The 20649-nt window shown below is 31.4% G+C and overlaps 1 protein-coding gene and 1 long non-coding RNA gene across 2 annotated transcripts; both read right to left on the bottom strand.

The window, feature by feature from the left end:
- Positions 1 to 4952: 4952 nt before the first annotated feature.
- Positions 4953 to 5880, bottom strand: LOC148760874 (uncharacterized). The gene is made up of 2 exons (XR_016028548.1): positions 5693 to 5880; positions 4953 to 5312 (listed from the first exon to the last, which is right to left on the bottom strand). It is a non-coding gene; the product is annotated as an uncharacterized LOC148760874 (long non-coding RNA).
- A 1914-nt stretch (positions 5881 to 7794) lies between these two features.
- Positions 7795 to 10832, bottom strand: LOC18589560 (uncharacterized). Its single transcript, XM_018128484.2, has 8 exons — positions 10517 to 10832; positions 10262 to 10364; positions 10091 to 10150; positions 9486 to 9548; positions 9165 to 9365; positions 8926 to 9037; positions 8609 to 8835; positions 7795 to 8235 (listed from the first exon to the last, which is right to left on the bottom strand). The coding sequence occupies exons 1-8, from the start codon at positions 10609 to 10611 to the stop codon at positions 8143 to 8145; spliced, it is 954 nt and encodes a 317-aa protein (XP_017983973.2). The 5' UTR covers positions 10612 to 10832; the 3' UTR covers positions 7795 to 8142.
- Between the last annotated feature and the right edge of the window lie 9817 nt (positions 10833 to 20649).

Here is a 20649-nt window from a genome sequence, read left to right as displayed (position 1 = left end):
CTTTTCTTGCTCAACGGTCAATCTTAGTAATTCTAGTAGCTTATTGAAGGTTTTAAACCTTTACGGGTTGACCCTTCAAACATAGTTTTGCAAAAAATGTCTTTCTTTGGCCTTCATTTCCTATCATTCTCTCACCCATTAATACTACATTAATTCAACAATCCTTATAACAAAAATTTCATGTCAAAATAGTTAGAAAAACTCATCCAACTTTCAAATTTATATTAGAATAAAAATTCATTCACATAATCCATTCAAACTCATACCATACTTAAGTTTAACAACATAATTGCATAAAAGTTAAGGTTTCATAATTATCCTCAATGTGCACTATGCTTAACCTTAACCATGACTGAATGATCTGTCAACAAAGAAAAACAATTCATGAGCAAATTCAAATAGTATTGAAAAAAACACAAACAAGAAAAATCCCATTACTCTTCCATAAAAGAAAAATAACAACATAATTGCATTCATAAAAGAAAAATAACAACATAAAAGAAAAATAATCCATTCAAACTCATACCATACTTAAGTTTAACAACATAATTGCATAAAAGTTAAGGTTTCATAATTATCTTCAATGTACACTATGCTTAACCTTAACCATGACTGAATGATCTGTCAACATAAAAAAAAACAATTTATGAGCAAATTCAAATAGTATCGAAAAAAACACGAACAAGAAAAATCCCATTGCTCTTCCATAAAAGAAAAATAACAAATTCGAAAACATCTAAATCATGTCAAAGTAAACATTCAAATGTATACACAAACATAAAAGGGAAGATAAAAAATCATTTCTATGTCTTTTGTGTTCATGGAAACTTGAGAGGAATCAAATTGTACAATAGTAACAACACGAAACACATTTTTTATAATTTATATTATCATAAAGTACAATTTTAGACCTTAGTACCCAAAATTATTTTAGGCATAAAAAAGTAAAGGACTTATGTGTTTATAAACCTATAAATTTTGTAATTATGGTAATGATTGGTCAAATCTTATAAATTTTCAACTTTGACAATAATTTTGATAATAAAATCTTTGGAGTTTTCAATTTTCATATTGTTTGAAAAACCATGTTAACTTTTATTCTTATCCATTGATTTGTGGTGTTTTTCATTGATTGAGGTAATTTATTTGTTTAAATTTTAGTAATGTAATGTAAAATCTTATGAATTTTTAATTTTTATGGTATTTTTGGTAATAAATTCTATAAATTTTAAATTTTCATAATTACAATAATGAAACATCAAATCTTATGAATTTTTAATTTTTATGGTCATTTTAGTAATTAAGTCATATGAGTTATCAATTTTCATAATTATGGTAACAACATATCAAATTTAGTGAATTTTTAACTTTTTTAGTAATTATTGTGTCCAATTTTATTTCTGATCACATGTTCAAATTCTCAACCCATAAGACATGTCTAAAAATGGAGGAAAGCGTTTATTTATAAAACCAAGACTCATCAATCTCTTACTGATGTGAGATTTGTGATTCTACCTCACCCAATTGTGCAATGCTCTCATTGCATTGATTTTTTTTACTATTAAAGGAGAAAGACTCATCTTAATTTGGGTTTACCTTGACCTTGGTATCTCTCATGAGAGGTCCCATGTTAGTGATGAATTAAATAGACTCTGATACCATTTTTCATACACCTACATTTCTAACCCAAAAGGTATACTTATAGAAATGGTCTTATTTATAAGCCCAAGATCCATTAAGTAATAATTTATTATTTTGGTAAATTTTGTAACAATTTTGGTAATACCACGTCAACTTTTTTTCTTACCTTCACAATAGTTAGAAATATTTGTTCAATTACTTACCAAAATCATATAATATACTATTTCTAATTATAAGTAGTAATTATTGCTAACTTTACACACACGCAAGCGCATGTATCACACAAGTAATATAGTAGTAAGAAGAATCATCTCCACAAGAAGTTAGCTTAATAATTGTTGCTAAGTACTAACATTAAAACAAGCCAACTTTATCCAAGCAATTGAGATTTAAGAATTGAAGTAAAAATAAAATCTAAATAACTGAAACTAGCCTAAGAATTGTAATTAAAATTTAATGAAGAAGCAATGGAATAAAGTTTAGGATTATGAGTTTTGCTAATACTTTGTTTGGATGCTAGATTGGTTAATTACTTACTTTTATGGAAATCAATGTTAGTCTAGGATCCTCTAACTTATATGACTCTCCATCGAGCTATCATATAATTGTCTAACTTAATTAACCCTCTATGTGTCTATAGGGAATTAATTCATGCTAAGTTCATTAAGCCTAGGTCTTAACAATTGACTATGTATTATTAATAAGGTAGATAGGTGTATGTCTACCTTATTAACTAATCATCCACCCAATTTATTAAATGGAATGAACATACATTATTTAAATCTAGGTCTGTTTAGACTATCTTTGTCAAGCATCATCTAAAAACCTAAACTAATCTTGTTGATGATCAAGCAATAAAAGAGAAAATAAATACAGATTTGAATAACTATTGATAATTTTATAAAGAGTATATAAAAATCAATCTAAATATCCAAATTACATAATAACATCCACCATAATCCTAGATGAAGAAATCTAACTCATATCCATAATACAAACCAACATCTCAACAAAATAAAGCATTTCTAGAAAGAGAAATAGAAAGAGAATATTAAATCTAGATGGAGAAAGTAGTAATAGCAGCTTTTCCAAGCTTGATCCACAAGATTTCCTTTCTTTTTTTTCCTTTTTTGTTTTCAGCCCTTTTTTCCCAAAATGAGGTTTGCTCTTCTCCCCTTTTTTTAAGACTCAAAAGCTTATTTTTAACCCTTAAAAATACCCTCTAATTTAAAAGATCAAATAGTGCAGATCGAAGTAATACGTGTTGGCACCATCCTGGTTTGTAGTGAATTTTGGTTGAATAAGGGCACTATCGGAGCATTGGTCCTCAAAAGCTACGGCACTGCCTTGTTTGCCTAATTGTTGTCCTATTTGCTCCAGTCCTTTAACTTTTGACATGATTTTGACTATGATTCAATTAGAACTGGGTGAAATGCTAAACGTCAAAGTTATAGCCTTTCTTTTTAAATTTCCAATCTAGCACCAAATTTTGAATTTAAACTTGATTTGTGCTGCTCCACTCTTGTCCAATTGTACCATATTGTCCTTGGTCACCAAGTTTCTAAATTATACTTTTGATTCTTCAAGAATTGATATCTTTTCCATGTAGAATTAATATTTTTTTCATTGTTTTTCTACCTTCTGCATTCTATCTCTCTAGAATCAATTTTGTCCTTGAGGTGTCGATTCTTCACAAATCTTAAAGCTTTTGTCTTCCAAGAACCGACTTCTTTTTTTCTCAAAGTTGATTCTTCACAGTTGATCTCTACTTAAAAATTGACTTCTCCTTCTTCAAAATTGATTTTTCCTATTATAAGAAATAGATTTTGCTTTCTCTTCATTTAAGAATCAAGTCTTTTCTTTTAAGAATTTGATTCTTAGGCTGCCACTTGAGTTTTGAAAACAAGAGATTTTTGAGAAAATTAAGAGATATTTCTTTAAGTTCAAGAGCATGATCATTCATATTCAAAACATGTTCAATCAATCATAGCATTTCAATAAGTTCAACTTCAACACTTCTGTAAGGATTTTCTTCATATTCAAAAGTATCTTTCATTCATTTCAAATCTCATTGAGTTCAATCAATTTTGTCATTTCAAAACAAGAATAAAGCTAACAGATTTTACTAAAATTAAATTTTGGGCTCTCATTTATCATAGCAAACATACTTTTAAAATTATAGAAAAGTTGTTTTTAAGTTATTTCAATATTAAAGGAACCAATTCCAAGACTTTTTATCCCATTAGATAGTTTTACAAAAATTACACATTTTGTCCCCTTCCTAGTTTTAGAAAAATTTCTGCTTTTATAGTGACAACCAACCAAAGTATCAAGGCCACGAAGGATAAAAGAAAACAAGAGGTTGCAATCGATAAACGAAATCATTTAAGATAGATGATAAAAGCTCACCTAAGAATTTACCAAATTATCTATCCTCCAACAAAAGTTAGGGTTTCATACATGCGCTGCATAAAGTAGAGAATAGAGTGACAAACAAATGAAAACAACACATTGAGATCATCAAAAAACTGTTGTTATTCATTGCTAAACTACCACATTGAGTTCATGTTGATAAGATTAAGTAGTATATGTTATATAGTTGTTGGTATATCTTTGTAAACGTAGTTACTACTATTTTTCTATATTACAAAATTTTATTGGACAAAACGGTACTTGGAGTAGTCACAAGATCAATTTGTTTTTAAAATTTGACCCATAAAGTTTTTGGTTATCTTAACCTGTGAATCGATTTCAAGAAATTTACATTTTAAAATTTAAATTAAATAATATGGTCCAAGTGGGAGATTTTAGATTTTCTAGTAAAATCAATGTGGGGACGTACATTATTTATTTTATCATAATCTGGCCAAGATATTTTTTTTTTTTATAATTGGGAGAGGGAGGATTCGAACCCTCCTCTTTAGGCAGTGGGATTATGCACTAACCAATTAGTCAAATGCTCGGATGCTTTTTTTTTTAATAATTTTTTTTTATAATTGGGGGGCTAAGATATTTTGGTCTTGATAAAAAAAATAATATTATAATTCATAATATGACCTGATAAAGTGGGCTAGACTCTAATGTTATATGTGGACTTAAAAGTATAGGCTTTTGTAAGAAACCCTAAATCGTATTATAGGTGAGGCTAGGGATTTACTAAGTAAAAGGTGAGACTAGGTCCCCTTTCTATTTACAACAACACAAAAATCTCACCCGTTAAAAAGTTACAAAGAAAATGAAAGAAAGATCCTAGTGCATTAAGTATCAGTTTTATTTCCGCTGCTAAATCATGTATAAGAAATCAAATACACTTTTGTATTTTAAATTGCTACTATGGTAGATTCTGAATTAGTGTAAATTATTTATACATAAAGTCTAACATCCATTTCATACATGTCCTTCTATTGGATATAAGATTCTTCTCCTACACCGAAAGAATCACTATATCTTTTTTGCTGCTACTTATCTAGATTCTAGTTACTTATTTGGAATGCAGGAGACACAGTAAACTCAATCCTTCAAAATGAGCTCACACTTCTTGAAATATTTTTTAATTTGGTTTCTTGAAATATTAGCTGATTTTCCATATTCTTCTGTATTTGTTTTGCTCTCTCAGTCATCACAGAAGTTGCATTGTCACAACCTTTTCGTTGAAAATGGTATACCATATCCTGCACAAAGCACAGGTATAAATCCAGCAGAAATATGGAAGAACAAAAGGAGAGCATAGATGTAGAAAATGTGTAGGAATATGTACGAATGGGTTAAGCAAAGCCATATTTGTAAGTATTCAGAAGGGGTAAGCAAAAGGTCTAATAATTGTATGATATAAATTCATATAATAAATTGGTCTTGTAAACTACAAAACAGTGAATGTTCATATTAACCAGGCTTATAACCTTCCAGTATTTGAAGCAGGCTACATTTAAGAGCAAATTAAAGCAAATAAACGGTGAAGTATTATGTCCAAATTAATACTGAGAAAACTTGGTATGTAAAAGATCTAGCACAATACATATACGTATTCAAATATCAGACACAGTACTATTACCTGTGTAATCATGTTGAAGAAGCTTCTAGGCCTAGGTTGTTGGGTGTCGATAAATAGTTTCACCCAAGGCCTTGCTTGTGGAGCAGAAAGAAACATGTAGCCAAGGACAACCTGCCGATTTAAATTCGTCTCTACATATGAGTTGCTGGTGTTGGTAAAACTGAATGGATGCAAGAGGGAGAATCGGCAAGTCATCCTTGGCTGCACTTCACTTTCTGTGCCTACAGGCAAGACCACAGATGAGAGGATAATAATTGCTTAGGGACCGCCAAGTTTGATATATGACAAATGACGAGAGAGAATGTAATTTTTTCAATTGTTAAACAGAAATAGGCAGAGATGATCCATGATCATGACATTATATATGGTCCAAATCAGAAAGGAGTGTCAGAGATAAGGTTCTCCTGCATCTCCTCCTCCCCATTTCCACTACTCTCGAGATAATACTTGCCGAAAAGATTTGGAAAATATTAAAAAAACAAATCAAACCCTGCTTGGTTGTGCAGTCTGCGGCATCGGGAAGCCAAAGCATTAAAGGGTGACTGTCAATGTAGTGTGAGATTAATGGCCTAATGCCCTAAGCATATACGCAATTAACCTGCCTTGGCATGTGAGTGTAAGAGCAATATTTTACGATACAGTAGACAGTGAATTAGAGGGGGGAAAAGGAAGATAGAAAAGAGAGGGATATGGTTTCAGTGGAGGTATTGCACAAGCGATTGCTGGCACTGGCAGTGCAGAAATGGAATTCACGTGCAGCATTATACTTACCATCTTCGGAGCAACTCCAAAAGGACAGAAACAATAATGCTAGATGGTTTAGGAATCTCACATACTCTGACAATAACCAGGTCACATAGGGGTCTCTTTCAAATAATCAAATGCAATGAGTGGGCTGGGAGAGCAAGTAGGAGCAGTTTGAAACACTTGTGAAGATAATATGTGGAGCACTCTGATGAGTTAATTTGTCGAAAGATGGGCTGCTCACTTCTCCGATGGAATAATGCACTGCTAGTGCTTAAAACAAAACTTTAACTCTTCTCTCTCTGTCACAGGCTTACTACAGCCATACAATTAAATAGAAAGGTAAAATTAGAAGTGAAGTGAAAAGATTTGCATTTGCAGTCACAATCGCAGGCGGCCTGTGGAAGCAGCAGAATTTGAAAGCGAAATCAGAGACCGTCCACATCCATATATAGACATTGGAAAGCCACCGCTTAGAGTCATTGTCATGGCTCATTCACAATAAATTGCCAGGCTTCATAATCATCATTTGCTTTTAAACCTTACTCCAATATCTCTAACCATTAAAAAAATTAAAGATTTACGCATGATATGAGATTAAAATGAATAATCAGAGATAAGCTCCTGTTGAATTTCATTTTAGCCATCATCTACTTTTAGCATAAGAGAAGAGGAAACACCCATGGGCAAAAAGTACAATCATTTCTCGAGCAGCACAAACTAGGAAAACAATTGACAAAATCTATGTGAAAAAATGAAAGGGTATAACGGTTAATAAATACTAATACAAACTATGCAGAGATCGTCCAATTCTTACCCGATCTCTAGTTCATTGCTATCTGCTAAACAATGGGCTAAAACTAATGGTTAAACTTTTGGTCCTAGTATCACAAAATGTCAAATGTATCAGTAACAAACTATATCAGGATGTAGTATTCTAAAAAGCTAAAGAAACATACATGATACAAGCACACAAGCGAATTGCTAGCTATTCATTTGGAAATCTGATCAAACAACTCATGGTATACACAGCAATACTCATAAAAGCATAGAAGACCGACTTCATGGACTTAAAATGGGGAAAAGATTGGCTTCTGTCATCTGCAGCAGAGACTGCAACAACAATTGGAATCATGAGCTTTCTAAAGATTTGTCAGCTAGAAGACCTTGAACATAAACATAACCAAGGATATCTCCAATAAAAGGCATGGCACTCAAAATAATGCATTCAAAATTGCACCTTACAGGCCAGGAAGAGTCAAGTACTTAATCAACTGAAAAATAATATAGTTCTTCACATCAGCTTAAATAGTGATGGAATTTGAATTACTAAATATCAGAAGTTAGTCTCAAACAAATTGACAGACAAATGGTTATAACCATCTCTTCCAGAAATTTATTCTTTACAATGACATTAATTACATTGTCAACAAGGCCTGTGAAGTGAAAGCCACTCAACAAAATCCTACTCAAAGCAAGATCTCTAATTCATAAACAAACCAGAGAAATAAGCAAATCAAAACTAACATTCAAAAAAAAAAGTATCTTCCTTATTACCAACATAATAAAATGAACTTAAGAGTTAACAAATATTACAGTGTAACATCCATGCCCATTGCAACTATTTAACAACTAATACCTTCCACCTGTGCCTAGGACAGAAGCCTCAATACAACATAAAGATGCCAAATTGCACAAACAGCCAATCAATTGTCTTGGGGTGCCTCAAATCTTGTTGGAGTGTCAATGCCCATCATACAGCAAAGACCCGATATTAAAATTAAAAGCAACACAATTCCCTGAAAATCATGCAATGCAACCGTATCAGAAGCCCATATATATCATAATGGAGACACTTGTATACATAAAACAAAAAATAACACCAGAGGAAACACTTATATAACAAAAACAATCATAACACTTAAATAAGAAAAACAAACTCAATCAGAAAGTGTTAGAAAAAGCAGCAGCGGTCAACACCATGCTTCTCTTCCTCCTACCATTACCAGATACGAGAAAACTTTTATTTATTTATTTTAAAAAAATTATTGGTTTTCCCTTACGTGACAGTGGAGGAAAAATAATAATAATAAAGCCATATAAGAACAAGAAAAGCATCATTGTTAAATCAGACGTAAGACAAAAGTGTTGAAGGCAAGGACAGTGACTTACAACAAAAACTCCCTCTAGGAGTGATGATTTTATCTTGCAAACCTCATCACAGTCTGTGGAATGGGCTGAATCATTTCCTTCATTTCCTGCAGTACCTTCAGCAAGAAACCTTTCAAGCTCTCTATAAGCAGGATAATGAATGGACTCAAAAGGATCAGAAACATAAAGAGCTGCATATTTTGTCCCAGACAGCTCCACAGAACTGATAACTTCAGACATTATCTCACCTGCAGATAATTTTTTTAAAAAAATAAGAATAAATACTTTTTAAAGTAATATATCTTCAATCAAATAATGCACATGCCAACATAGCATACTCTCAGGGCGTTTTAGGCCAAGCTCTTTCAAAGAATGAGAACCTCCATGGCATAGGACAACCAAATCAGTCTCCCCCTTTCTTCTCTTTTCCATTCGTGAAACTAGATGTTCCTATTTATTGTTTATAGAAAAATTGTGGAGAAATTAATAATAGGAAGAAAACAAGATATTAAAATCTTTGTCACACCAACTCATCTGTAGCAAGGCATTTAAGATAACATTATAGAAGTTAATTTACTTGGACTGAATGCAAGTTTGCAAGTTTCTGGAAATCTCCACCCTCTATAGAGCATGATTCTGAAAATGCAACATTACTGACTCCCAAACCATGCCCACAAGCTTCCATAAAACCTGAAAACAACAAATTCTCCATTGTTTCCTCCTCAGAGGCAGCAACATATGGAAATGCCATTGAAAAATTGGACCTGGTAAAAGAGACCTGTTCAACAGCATGGATTAGTAATCGAAAAGAAGAAAATGGGAATCTAATCTAATTATTACCCCAACTAATAAATCTAATAAAAAAGAAGAAAATTGCAATCAGGTAAATCCTAGTTACCTTAAGCAAATTCACAAGAGCAGGATCTACATGTTTGTTTCCAGCCACATCAGAAGAGTGCAACTACAGGGAATAAAGGCAATATATTATAAGTTATGTGGACATGTATGCGAGCAGGGATTGCTGTTTATCACAATACAAAAGTGAACTAAATGCTCCTTTAACTCCTTTAAGAAAAGAATAAATAAATAACAAAGCTTATATAGGCTCAAACTATTGGCATGAGCTTGTATGCAGGGAGAGTATTGAAATAGACATCCATGAGCTGAAAACAGCATTACCATCACCACGACCATATTTCTATGAAGATCGTGACATGAAAATATCGACAATCTACTACATCATCCAACATGCTTGGATTCTTGATTTTGTGAAAAGAAAGTAACACTACACTATCAAAATTAGTATGCACAATACAAGTAAAGTTGAAATAACAATAAATTTTAAAAAAGAAGCTGCTTATTCCTATTATTACTAAAGTTTGTTTTTGGAGATAAGGAATCTGGTTATTTAGATATCTATATGCAGGGATTTTTGATGAAAAGGGATGCTTATGAATACATATGAAGCATTGAAAATAGTAATTTACACTCCAAGAATCTTACCTCTCTGCCAACAAAAACAATTGCCAGATCAACAGCGTGCTCATGTTTCCTTCCAGAGCACTGCCAAAAAAAAAATTAAACAGAAAAAATCAAATCGGAAAGTAGCAATTTATCGAGGCAATTAGCAAACTCAAACTGTGATTATAAAATTGAAGGGAAAGAAAGTGCAACCAGTAAATCAGACCAGCGTCCTTGAGAGAGAACAGAGTTGGCTAGATCCTTGGGGGAAATGATCTGATAATTTACAGATTCCTTCACTTCAATATTAGAGAAGCTGTAAGCACAACAAAATCATTCCTAAGAAAGTGAGATCCCAATTTGCACCTTGCAAGAAGAAGCCAAACCTAGAAGATTTAAGTAGCTATGATTTCGATACACGCGGGGATTTAGGGAATTACCGAGAAAAAAATTAAAAAGAAACCTTACCCCGGAGACCATAGAAAAGCAGGAACCGAGGATGCCAATGAAATCTGAGCTGCTGCAACCAAACCCACCACCACTACAAATATCTTCAATACCATCGCGCTTATTCTGATTGTCAATTTCAAATCAATTTTTTTTATAGTCTAACGAAAAAGAGAAACAGATCCAGAAACAATCCACCCAAGTTCACTACAATTCTTCTAAAAATCTAATATTCTGATCGGATCAATTCATATTAGTGAAGGAGAACCTCATTGTCTTCTGCACTAACAACAACAAAATGGAAGCTGCCGCGTTGCGGTTACGACGGGCTTCGTTCGGTTTGGTTTGGGTTAGTCTCTTGGACTGAATACTGAACACAACACTTTGCATTTGGGTCCTCCTTGTCCTTGGGCGTAGGGCAATCGCTACTTCCACTTATCTAGGCCCGGGCCTAAATCATACTCTCTGGGGGGACTTACAAAATGGGGCATTGGATACACGATATTTAGAGTTTGCCCCATCACGAAAAAATATTTATCAAGAAGGAAATAGAAAGGCATCCTACTACAAATAATTCTTGATTTATTTAAAATAATTTAAATAAATTTTTATTTTTCTATTGCATTCAATCGAGATTTTATATTTTTATTTTAAATCAAATACACTACTAACAGTTGATTAATTATTATTAATTAAAACACCACTTGTCAATTTATATTAATGTAGCACCTACATAATAAAAAATGTTATATGGTCATATCATTATATCACATCAACAGGTCACGTTATCATCTACAATAATATGTTAATGTGACACATTAACATTATGTGGCATAAAATGTCAAGTGGTATTTTAATTAATGATAGTTAATCAACCATTATTATAAGGGTTTATTTAACTCAAAATAAAAATATAAAAATTTAATTAAATGTAATATAAAAATAAAAACTTATTTAATTTTTTTAAAAACTTTAACAACATGTTTAACTGAGGAAATGGCCTTATTTCTATTATCTATTTATTCTTATATTTGGTTCATGAAATGGTCATTTTGCAAGACCATTCCTTGAAAAACCAAAATAGCCATTACCAAGATTATTCCACGCATGGGGAATAGACAAAAAATATTATTGTACAAAATTATCCTTGATCAATTTTAAAAATTACCCTTTTCATATAAGATGCAATTGAATCATTTTCACATTTTCTTTCTCTCTCTACCCATTTGCCACCCTCCTTTTCTCTCTAAATTAAACTAAAATTTTAATATAAATTATAAAAATAATATTTTAAATTTAAAAAATTAAATTAAAATTTTAATTATAAATTACAAAAAATAATAATTTTATTTTTAAAAATTAAATCAAAATTTTAATTATAAATTTTTAATATTTTAAAAATAAAAAAATAAAATAATGGTATTAATATTTTAATTATAAATTATTAATATTTTAAATGAAATATAAAGGCTAAATACCTAAATAAACCTCTAAGCTTTATCAAAAAAATCATTAAACTTCTATCCTTTATTGCATTTAAATAAACCCTTAAACTTTTATTTTAAATCAAATAAACTTATTTCTCTAACTATTGACTAAGTTTCGTTAGTCAACTATACAATTGACAATTTTATGCCACGTCATCTGCCACGTGACATGTTGACATATCATTTTGATGACGTTAATGTCACATGACAGATGATTTGATAGTATTAAACTTGCTAATTAAGAATTGGGTTTTCTCTTTTTTACCCATCCATATGTCCAAAATAATTGAGTTAGGGATTCGAAAAAAAAAATTTTAAAAATAATTGTTTCAAACTAAATCCTGATTACCATCATTCTTAACATGGAATAAGGTTTTTAATAGAAAAAGTAATTGCGTTTAACAAAAAAAATCCAAATGTCATGGGTTAGGGATAATCAAAGTGAGAAGACGTTTGAGAAGACTTTTTGTTGCAAATCTTTTTCATGATCATAATTCCTTCAAGATGAATATCTACTTCAAACCTATTTGTTTCTCAATATAACGAATTTTAGGAGAAAGGTTAAATTTTATTTTTATAACCTTGTGTTAGGGATTACAAGGAGTGTTTCGTTCAAGGCCGGGAGATTTAACTTTAATTTCAGAAGAATATTTCTCTTCAATAATGGGATATACTGATCATCAGTACTTGGCTTCGAATTCTCATTTTCACCATTACATGAAAGAGTTTCCAACTGTAAAGCAACACTATGATTAGCTATAGGAAGGGGGATGGATTGATTTGAAAGAGAAGGGCTAATCTTTTCACTAAAAATCCCAATCCTTAAACTACAGGCTCCATCGAAAGCCTAGACAGTTATAGCAAGATATTGGAGACTTTTTTCTCAATATTAGTGGCATCATCAAACAAGCCTAGATTGTTCATCATTTTGGATTTTAATGTTCCTTTTTTTTTCTTTTGGAAGAAAAGTTTTGGTAGATAATTTATTGAGGTAGGAGATAATAAAGAGGGGTGTTGCAAATTTAAAAGGAGTAAAAGGAAAATTTTAACTTTGAGAAGGATTGTTGTTTCTCTTTAATATGGAAATTAATATAAGTTTGCACAAATCAAATAAAATGACATATCAACATGTCACATGGCATAAAATTGTCAATTGTACCATTAACTAACAGAAATTAGTCAATCATTATTAAAAGATACTTATTTGATCCAAAATAAAAGTTCAAAGGCTTATATAAGCGCAATAAAAGAATATAGGCTTAATTGACTATTTTGGTATACTTTAGGAACTTATTTGAATACTTAGCCAAATATAAATTATTGACATTTTAAAAATAAAATAAAAATAAATAATCATATTAAAATTTTAAATAATAATTTATTAATATTTTTAATAAATTATTAAAATATAAATATTTTAAATTAAAAATAACATATTATAACAAATGACATTTTTATCTTTTATCACTTATTCCTTTGCTATTCCAAAGCTGCTTTTACCAACCAAATATTGGAATAGGTCATAATAGTAATTCCTATCCTATTCCATTCTATGAACCAAACTACATAGTTAGTAGCTATTTCTACTTTATTCATTTTCATAGAATAACCATTTTATTCCCTCTCTATTCCATTTCATGAACCACACACACCCTAACAACATGCTTGGTTGAGGGGAATGGAATAGTCATTCCCCCTATTCCAATTACCAATTAAAGACTATATTTGGTTGGATTGAATGGCCATTTCAAGAAAGCCCTGAATAGCTAATACTGAGCTCCCATCAGTATTGGCTATTCCAAAAAGGTAGGAATAAAATTATAAATTGATTAGACAAAATGTCCCTTAATAATATAAAAAAATTACTTTCCCATATAATACCCAATTAACCTTAGGTATTTAAACCATTTTTGTTTCTCCCTTTAAGACTCTTTCTCTATCTAAACCAACCATCCACTGCCACATTTCTCTCTACTAGTACTATATGGGCTCAAAAGTGTGGTTTCTCGCTCTATTGGTTTGTAGTGGGTTTTCCTATGCTGCAAAGTAAGAATGAGTTTTTTTGTCTTTATCCTTGGGCCAAAGGGTATGACATGACAGGACATGTCTTTATTCAATGATAGATGCCTTCAACTTTATGAAAAACCATCGAACTTAATTAAAGATGCCTAATTTTAGCATGCAGTAGTTATTAAAAAAATATTTTATTTTATATTTAATACGTAGTTAAAGTTATTTGTGTAATTTTCTCATTAATTTTTACCATTTAAGTTACTTTATATTTTTGTCAAACATTGAACTTCTAGTATGACTATTTTATAAACATTGTTTTTGTCACTTAAACGTGAAATCTTGGCTCCACCACTACTGTTGACGTCATATATTTTTGATGATAACAAAACATTCTCATTCATTAATGTCTAATTACTTTATTTAAGTGTGTAGGACAAAGTTTAAAACCCTTAATATATTTGTTGTTTGGAAGCAAGTCAATAAGATAAGTTAATCAAATAAAAAAGCAAAGAAAAAAGGCTTAGTGAAAACAGAATATTATTAACTGATTAATGTGATGCCGTAATCAGTTAAGGCAAAACTAGGTGCTATACAAAAAGCAAAACAGGGAAGTCTTAATCAGTTGGCACAAGGCTTAACTGACTAAAAAGGGTACTAGATGTAAAGATAGAAAAGCCTTAATCAGTTAGCATAAGCTTAACTAATTCAGCAAGTGCTAGAAGCTAAAGATAAGGGAGTGCTAATTAGTTAAGGAATGGGGTTAATCAGTTAGAGCACAAGACTAGAAGAAACTTGAAGCTCCAAAATCCAAATTTAAAATGAAGTTAACCATTGAAGAGAGCCAAAATGAAAAAAATTCAAATTCAAAGTATTTTAATTGATTAAAGCTAATCTTAATAAGTTAAAGTTAAAGAAAGTGAAGCCTCAACTAGTTAAAGGGAGTGCTAACCAATTAAAGGAAGACTATTGTATAGAGAAAAATGAAAACAGAAAGTTTCTAATCAGTCAGAGGAAACTGTAATTGATTAACGTATTGAACAAAGTTGCCAGACAATGCAAGGCAGAGAAGTTGTAATCAATTAGAGCTTGCTTGTAACTAGTTAACAGAATACTATTTGCCTATTTAAAAAAAGTCACTAGAAGGCAAAATAATAGCTAGAAACTATCTCTAACTGCTAGAGTCAATCTCTTAAATATTTAAAGGCTCTCTAACAGTCAAAAATTATAGAAATAAGCTACCAATAGTGATTTTGAGCTAAGAAGACCAAAAACCTTCTCTTTACACTTGTATTTCACTCATATTCTTTGTAAAGTGTTTGAGCTTAAAGTTGTACATCTTTTAGTGAGATGATCAATTGTACTCCATCTTTTCTTCATTTATTGATTGATTAAAGTGTGCGAGGCACTTTAAGGGGTTTAGTAAGCTTAAAAGAGCTTAGGGATTGTTGTAAAGGTTTAGAGCTTAGGTCAGAAGCTCACCTTGTAAAAGTTTGGTGGAAGCTATTAATTTCACTGCTTTTAGTGAAGTTGGGTTGAAAATCTTTAATTAAGAAGATCAAGGCAATGGATGTAAGTCAACTGGACCGAATCACTATAAATATTATGTTTTATCCACTTCTCTTAAAGTTCTCTTTACTTGATGTCTTTCAAACTTAACAAGTTTTAAACTTTCTATTCCAAAATTGTTTAAAAGTTATTCAAACTTAAGAGTTTCCTTTAAAATATTTTTAGTGTTATTCACCCCCTCTAGCACTCATTTTGGGACCAACAACTACTCTTTGGTTGTTTTCATTGGGTTAATTTGGAGACCCCCACTCTCCCTTTGTCTTCTTTCTTTCTTTCACTTCTTTTCTATCATGACCCGGTACTCCCCTCGAGCCCGTGACAACCGCAGCGGTGTCCCGGTAGACACTTATTGCCCGAAATGTCAACCTGAAACCCTGCAAAGCTTTACTATCAGTTTCTCTGTTCTCTTGTGAGCAACCATTATCAAATATCGTGTTCTAAAAGATTTTAAGCTGTTTCCAACTTTAAACAAATAAAATATTAATTTTTTCGTCTCACAAGGGTATTTTGGTCATTTTTCTCAAAAATTTCGAAACTGGCTAAAACGTAATATACAAGTACAAAACACATAATTCATATTCAAAATGAGTTTAAAAGTCTAAAATCTTCATTTAAAACGAAATTATGGTTATTTGAATATAATAAGAAAATAAAAGAAATATTAAGTAAAATATTCTATTTTCTTATAAAACAATATTTATAGAGTTATACGTGAATAATTTTTATAGCGTAAAAGCTAAATAAATTTATACATACTTAAATACAGTAAGCCAAAATATTTAATTTAATTTACAATAACAAGAATGCCCTCGAATAAATAAAAGTAAAGAGGACTGTGAACCTACGATTTGGAAAATGCAGATCCCACTGTAGTCCTCGATGAGATTAGCTATCTACAGTCTATACTGAACCTGAAATGGGTGGAAAGGAGGGTGGTGAGATTATAAAATCCCAATGAGTAAACAAACATCATCATAAACATCTAGAGTTGAGTACATGGAGACAATAAAGTAAATCATCATAAACTGGGTTATACAATTAGAACACATCTCGTTCAAAATACGTAAAAAGGCTTATGAATCTCATAAAAATCTAGGCTTGTGCCATAAATCCATTCTCGAGGACACCTTGGCCGAGGCATCCTACCGAGACCGCCAAGGCTATTAAAATTCACATTTCACATAAATCATGTTTTTGTTTTGAAAACATAGCCGTTCCTTGGCGTTAGCTGAGTTCCCCCTCACGTGGTGGTTTAGCGTGAAGTGAACCCTAAACTTTACCTCAGGAGATACCCTACGTGCCTCTCCGTTCGAGGTAAGAATATAATGGGGTTTACCGTGCCCCTCTAAAAGGCTGATCCACAGAAACCCCCTACTGCAGTGATTAATTAATATATAATCCACCATATAATAAAACTCAATAACATGATATGGCAATTTTGTAATTCGTAGTTTTTCAAGGTAACCAAACAATTCGCATTTCAATACAATTGCCAACTAGCCAATCATGCTCGATTTATCATAAGCCAGTTAATTTAAACAATCAAATTGCCACAATTAACAGTCTCCGTGTACTCTATTTTTCAAAATCACTATTAATTTCAAAACAATTTATAATTTAATTTCATTGAAACTCATTTATTCATAAAATATGAAAATTTATCTTTTTAAATTCCTTTTTCCATAGAATTCATGAAAGCATCTAAAAACCACCATAGATAATTAAAATGACAGTAAGTTTACTCACAATGTCTAGAATGCAGACTTTCGAAGCACTCTGTCTACTGGTCCTCGGATGCAATTTCCTTGCCTTTATCGGAAGACTCACCACCTTGACACAGTACAAAATCGAGAATTTCACCAAGTTGGTACTAAATCAAAATTAAACTAATTTCGACTACCAATGCATGATATGGAATGCAAAAATGCACTGGTAACTATCTAAACCCGGTATTGGCCTAATTCGTCTTATCACCCGATTAAATTCCTAACGGGTCCGTTTAAACTCCAATTTAATTCTTTTCAGTTTCTATACCTCAATTGCACCCAAATTAACTTAATGTCCCTCAGTGTGGTGCAAATTATCAGTCCCAACAGCAAATTATGAAAATACCCCTAGTGGGTAAAAATTCGTATTTTTGCTCCGAAAATTCTCATTATTTTTCTAGGCTCATAATTCATTATTCCTTAACCAATTCTCCTAGAATAAAATCAAACTCATCCTCACTCACTACATGGTAAATTCAGCCATTAATGGTTGGGGGAGAAAATAAATTCTTTTCTTGTTGTTTTGTTTCTAAATATGCTAAACTAACTAAAAACACTAACATAAATTAAAATCAAATAAATCCAACAACTTTCTCTCTCCTAACCCATTTTTTCAGAATTGAATTCATCATGAAAACATGTAATTTAATCATGGAAAATAAAGAGAAATGCTTGGGAATAAGAAAACTCAAGCTTAATAGAAAAAATCTCACCTTTTTCACTTAATTTTCTTGAAAATTCACACTTTTTCTTTGATTTTCTCTCTCTAGGGTTTTGTTTTTGTTTTCTCTCTCATCTTGCTGGTTTGGCCGGCCATGGGGTGAAAGATGAGCTGATTTTTGTGCCTTTTAAAAAGGAAAATAATAAATTAATAAAGGCATGACACGTGGCATCATGTCATTGGTCTGTTTTTAAAATTTTAAAAATTTAAACATTTTATCTCCACCACATGATTAGTCAAGGGTCAAAGATGAAGATAAAGGAAGACCATGTGCTGGAAAAATATCTTGGTGGTGGAAAATTACAATTTTGCCCCTGAGGTGACAAAATTACCATTTTACCCTTTTACTCCAAATTATACCGAAATTAAAATTTTTCACTTCTAAACCTCAAATCATACTCTAATAAGTCAAATTATACTCCAACAGGTCAAATGGGACCAAAAAATTCTTTTCTAAAATTCCCATTTTGTCCCCAAGTGGCAAATGACCATTTTGCCCCTAGTTAGTGAAAATTTCGATTTGACTCCAAATTGATCCTCAAACTCCAAATTACCATTTTAAGTCATCCATGAACTGTGAAACTCTTAATCTCACCTTAAAATTCCTATTTGATCTAGTTCGAGGATTAAATAAACTTTGTTGTACCTCTAGGTACAATACCGACTTTTGTAAATTTTTTGAGACTCTCCTAGCATGCAATCATGCTATCATCACATGTATGTCATGAATAGTATTTTATAAGGTCGGGCTTTACACTTTCACTTTATCTTAATCAAATAACGAAAAGTTGAAAAAAAAAAGAAAATAATTTCGTTGATTTCAAAATTATCAAAAAACAAAAGGTTTGTTGTTTTTGCCCACATAAGAATTAAACTATTTGAGCTCAAATAATACATTGATCAACTAGACCCAAGCACTCCAAAAACTTGCAGTCTAATCAATTGCACAATTTACCTAAACATGAACGGATGTTATCTCCACAATTTGAATGTTAAAATTATATATAATGTGTTTGGTCTAGCTTTTTTTCAACTTATCTACTTTTTAAAAGTAGAAGCCGGGCTAAACAAAATATTGAGAAGATCTTAAAAAATAACTTTTTTGGAGAACAAAATCTAAAAAAAAAAAAAAGAGTTCAGGAAAAGCTCAAGAAATGAGCTTTTTTTCTCTTCTTTTAAAAACACGCCACCTTTTCAAGAGAATTTTTTTTGTTCCAAATGTTGATTCCATTTTTTTTTAATGATGACAAAACGTTCCTCATTTATTAATGTCTAACCTTGTCATTTAAGTGTGCAAGATTTAGTTTAATTCTTCTAACAAAATTGGTAATCAAAGGCAAGTCAAGAAGCTTGCTAAATTCAAATAAGAGTTAATCAGTTTAAGAGAGAAAGACCAAAATGATTAATAAAGACAGAACTTTAGTAACTGATTAACAAGGAACCTTAATCAGTTAAGGCATAACTAGGCATTGACTTAAAGTAAGACAAAGGACCTTTAATCAGTTAGCACCAGACCTAACTGATTAAGGAAGTGCTAAAAGCTAAATTTGAAGTCATGCTAATCAGTTAAGAAGTCTGATTAATCAATCAATGCACATAGACCCAGTACTTTCAAGCACCAAAATCATGTTTAAAAAGAAAGTTGACCGTTAAAGGGAGCTAAAATGCAGAAGTTCCAAATTCAAAATTTTCTAGTTGACTAAAGCTGATTTTAATCAGTTATGGTTGAAGAAAGTAAAGCTTCAATCAATTAAAGGAAGAGCTAACCAATTAAAAGACATTGATGTGAAGAGGAAAATGAAAACAGAAAGTTTGTAATCGGTTAGAGCCTGCCATAACCAGTTAGAGGAAGTCTGCTGAAGTAGAGAGGCTTAAAGACAGAGATCTCTTAATCAGTTAGAGCTTCTTGTAATCAATTAAAGTAGAGAACACAATAGCAAGATAGTGAAAGACAGAGAAACTGTAATCAATTAGAGCTTCATGTAATTGGTTAGAGTAGTGAATACAATAACAAGACAGTGCAAGGCAGAAAAGTTGTAATCAGTTAGATTTGCTTGTAACCAATTAGCTGAACATTGTCTACTTATTTGAAAAGAGCTGCTAGAAGACAAAATAATGGCTAATAATGACTAGAAATTGTCTCTAACGACTAGAATCAATCTCCTAAGTATTTAAAGGCTCTTCAACAATCAAAAATGATATAGAGAAGCTACAAAAGTGATTTTGAGCTAAAAACATTCAAAAACCTTCTTTTAACACTTGTATTCCACTCTTATCCTTGTGAAAATGTTTATGTTGAAACCTATACAACTTAGATCAATTAAGTGGTTATTTGTATTTTCTTTTATCTTTTATTTCTTGTTTACTTAGTGTGTGCGAGACACTCTAAGGGGTAATCTAAGCTAAGGTAAGCTTAGAACTTGTTGTAAAAAGGCTAGAGCTTAAGTTAGAAGCTCAACTTGTAAAAGCTTGGTGGAAACTGTTAATTTCACTACTTTTAGTGAAGTTGGGTTGAAAATCCTTGATTAGGAAGATTAAGGTAGTTGATGTAGGTTAGGTGGACCAAACCATTATAAATATTGTGTTTTGTCCACTTCTCCT

The sequence above is a fragment of the Theobroma cacao genome, chromosome 9 (assembly GCF_053813885.1).
Source record: "Theobroma cacao isolate CCN51 chromosome 9, ASM5381388v1, whole genome shotgun sequence".
Taxonomy (NCBI): domain Eukaryota; kingdom Viridiplantae; phylum Streptophyta; class Magnoliopsida; order Malvales; family Malvaceae; genus Theobroma; species Theobroma cacao.
This window is presented reverse-complemented; position numbering and strand designations above follow the sequence as displayed.

Excerpts from the sequence above, each read along its gene's own strand:
- LOC18589560 (XM_018128484.2), bottom strand. The coding sequence starts at position 10,611 with ATGGTATTGAAGATATTTGTAGTGGTGGTGGGTTTGGTTGCAGCAGCT. Across the intron at positions 9,549-10,090 it reads TTGTTTTTGTTGGCAGAGAG|TTGCACTCTTCTGATGTGGC; the intron begins GTAAGATTCTTG and ends TATTCCCTGTAG. Across the intron at positions 9,038-9,164 it reads CAAACTTGCATTCAGTCCAA|GAACATCTAGTTTCACGAAT; the intron begins GTAAATTAACTT and ends AACAATAAATAG.